Below are 2,550 nucleotides of genomic sequence, written 5' to 3'. Positions count from 1 at the left end.
AGAGATGAGCTGTGCAAAGATCAGCCGGTCAGAGATGAGCTGTGCAAAGATCAGCCGGTCAGAGATCAGCCGTTCAAAGATCAGCCGTTCAGAGAGCAGCCGGTCACAGAGCAGCCGGTCAGAGATCAGCCGTTCAGAGAGCAGCCGTTCAGAGAGCAGCCAGTCAGCTGATCAGGGTGTGGCCCTGGGGCCCATAGAGTGTGGCCCCTATGGCCCTCACAGTCTGAACCAGTTAGAGGGGGAGGAGCTCCTCCATGCTTCATAACATTCATCCACACAGGTCAGAAGGTCCTGCAGCCAATCAGAGGCCAGTACTCACGTTTAACCGTCAGTTCTGCGTAGGAGGACACGCCCACTCCGCGCTCGGATTGGGCGATGCAGCGGTAGCGTCCAGTATCCCCTTTGGTGGTGTTCATGACATCGAAGACCGCCACATAGCGGCGGGAGTTCACCACTTTGGTTTCCTTAGCGACGGCCAGCCGACCTCCCATGCCCTGCGGGGAGATCCAGAGACGATCAGAACAAACCGACCCAACGGGGCTGTTACCTGGCAACAGAGGGGGCGTGGCCACCTGCAGGTAGAGCAGCGGGTTCCCCTGCGGCTGCCCGTTCACCGTGCACTGAAAGGTGGCCGTCTGACCCGCGTTCACCTCCACGGCTTTGATGTGCAGAGGATGTGGCGTGCTCACTGAGGACAGGGGGCAGAGGTCAAAGGGTCACAAACAGCCTCCACAGCTGGTCTGAAGGAGCAGGAAGCAAGAACTACAACACATAGATGTGTGTTTGTGAGGCAGCCCCCCAGTAGCTCTTTGGACGAGCAGCAGCTACAGAAACAGAAGCATGGATCAAAGTCCATGCTAATCAATTTATACTTAATGAGCTCCCCAGCCTGCACACTTACCCCCCCCCCCACACACACACACACACAGCTTGACCTTGTTTCTAAGATGCTAGCTCAACTTTAAAAATTGTTATCTAATTAAGCAGACAAACCTCGTTAACCAATTAGAGGCCTACTCTTGAATGGGTGGGGCTTTCTGTGTGTGTGTGTGTGTGTGTGTGTGTGTGTGTGTGTGTGTGTGTGTGTGTGTGTGTGAGAGCTCTTACTGCACTGATGTCCCTGCAGAGTGATGTCTCTGATGGCCAGGACTCCCCTCTGACCGGTGCTGACCGCCTCAAACACAACCTGGCAGACAGAAATCAGGGCAAAGCTCAGAAACGCTGCATTTAAAGACGGAGATCAGAGTCTGAAAGTGTTCTGATGTCAGGAGAACATTTCCAGCTTTCCGGGGACACTGAGTCCTTCTACCTCCACGCTGAGTCCTGGTCTGGCTGCAGACATTCAGGTCAAATCTGGGTTTAGAGGTTCTGTTCCGTTCCACAACCCAGAGAGCGGCTCCTGTCCATGTGTGGGACTAATGTCCCATCATGTCCCATCATGTCCCATAATGTCCCATCGTGTCCTATAATGAAGGTGGAAGGCAGCTGCAGAGCAAACAGGAAACCCTGTGATGACAGTGATTGGTGGGCCAGCTGGAAGGGTTTTCTGGGAAGCGTTTCCAGCTTCAAACGCTCCTGTGCAGCGTGTGCACATTCCACAGTCTTATCGTCACGGAAAACAGTCTCATGCTTCCTGTTGGCGCCCAGAAGCAGGAAGCGCTCCTCCCTCCATCTGTTTTCCTCCACTTCCTGTTTCGCTCCTGCCCGTTCCTTCCCTCTCTCCATCCTCTCCTCCACCTCTCTCTCTCGTTAGCTCCTTCAGTAATGAGATGGATGTGTTGTTGCCGTGGTGATGCAGCTAATTACTGTACCATGCTGTGATGATGGGGCGGCACTTCTGAACACCTGCACGAGAGTCTCTGATTGGCTGGTGACTCAGAGTCAGCTGCTTCTGAGAGCTGAAGGGCTGTGGACCGGTACCATCCGGTCAGCAAGGGTTCTGTAGGGCCCGCTTTAAACCTGTTGGTCCAAAGGTTGGGGTCATCTGCTCACCATCAGGTTTAGAAAGCAGCATCCAATCAGAGCGAAGCTCCAGTTTACCTGCTTGGCATCAGGGTTCAGGGATCCGATCACCTGCAGCATCAAACCCCTCCATTGCTACGCTGCTCTCTCATTAGGATGGTTCATATTATCAGGTGTCAAATTATAGGAGATGAACTGAACAGTTTTAGTGAAGACGACTTTTTCTTTCTCAAAAGATGGAGGAAATAATGTTGAAAGGATAAGCTGGGGAAGCAGCTTTAGCTTAGCCCTAGAAGGACAGTTTCATGGTTCTACCTCCAGTGCAGACACCAACCAGCAGGTAGCTGCTCTGACCCCCCGCTGCCCTGCCTAACCCTAATCCTGTTGGACCAAAAACGGGAGAAAGATAGAACCGCTCAGAGAAGTCTAATCTTGGTAATGACCGGCCAGTCATGGCCAGCTGTGGCTGATAGTAGCCGGTCGTGGTCGGACACGGCCAGCTGTGGCTCATGGTAGCCAGTCGTGGTCGGACATGGCCAGTCGTGGCTGATGGTAGCCGGTCGTGGTCGGACACGGCCAGCTGTGGCT

General features: G+C 53.8%; 1 protein-coding gene across 1 annotated transcript in view; it reads right to left on the bottom strand.

Moving 5' to 3' along the window:
* LOC107103479 (receptor-type tyrosine-protein phosphatase mu-like) overlaps positions 1–2,550 on the bottom strand; it is a gene marked incomplete at its 5' end in the record, with an annotated part of 96,709 nt that overhangs the window by 81,693 nt on the left and 12,466 nt on the right. The window contains 3 exons of the mRNA XM_015403201.1: positions 327–494; positions 573–688; positions 1,108–1,186. Coding sequence (XP_015258687.1) covers positions 327–494; positions 573–688; positions 1,108–1,186 — 363 coding nt within the window. The remainder of the gene's footprint in view (positions 1–326; positions 495–572; positions 689–1,107; positions 1,187–2,550) is intronic.

Source organism: Cyprinodon variegatus, unplaced genomic scaffold, assembly GCF_000732505.1.
Source record: "Cyprinodon variegatus isolate N-32 unplaced genomic scaffold, C_variegatus-1.0 Scaffold1459, whole genome shotgun sequence".
Taxonomy (NCBI): Eukaryota; Metazoa; Chordata; class Actinopteri; order Cyprinodontiformes; family Cyprinodontidae; genus Cyprinodon; species Cyprinodon variegatus.
The sequence above is the reverse complement of the archived record's forward strand: the minus strand, read 5'-3'. Positions and strand labels throughout refer to the sequence as shown.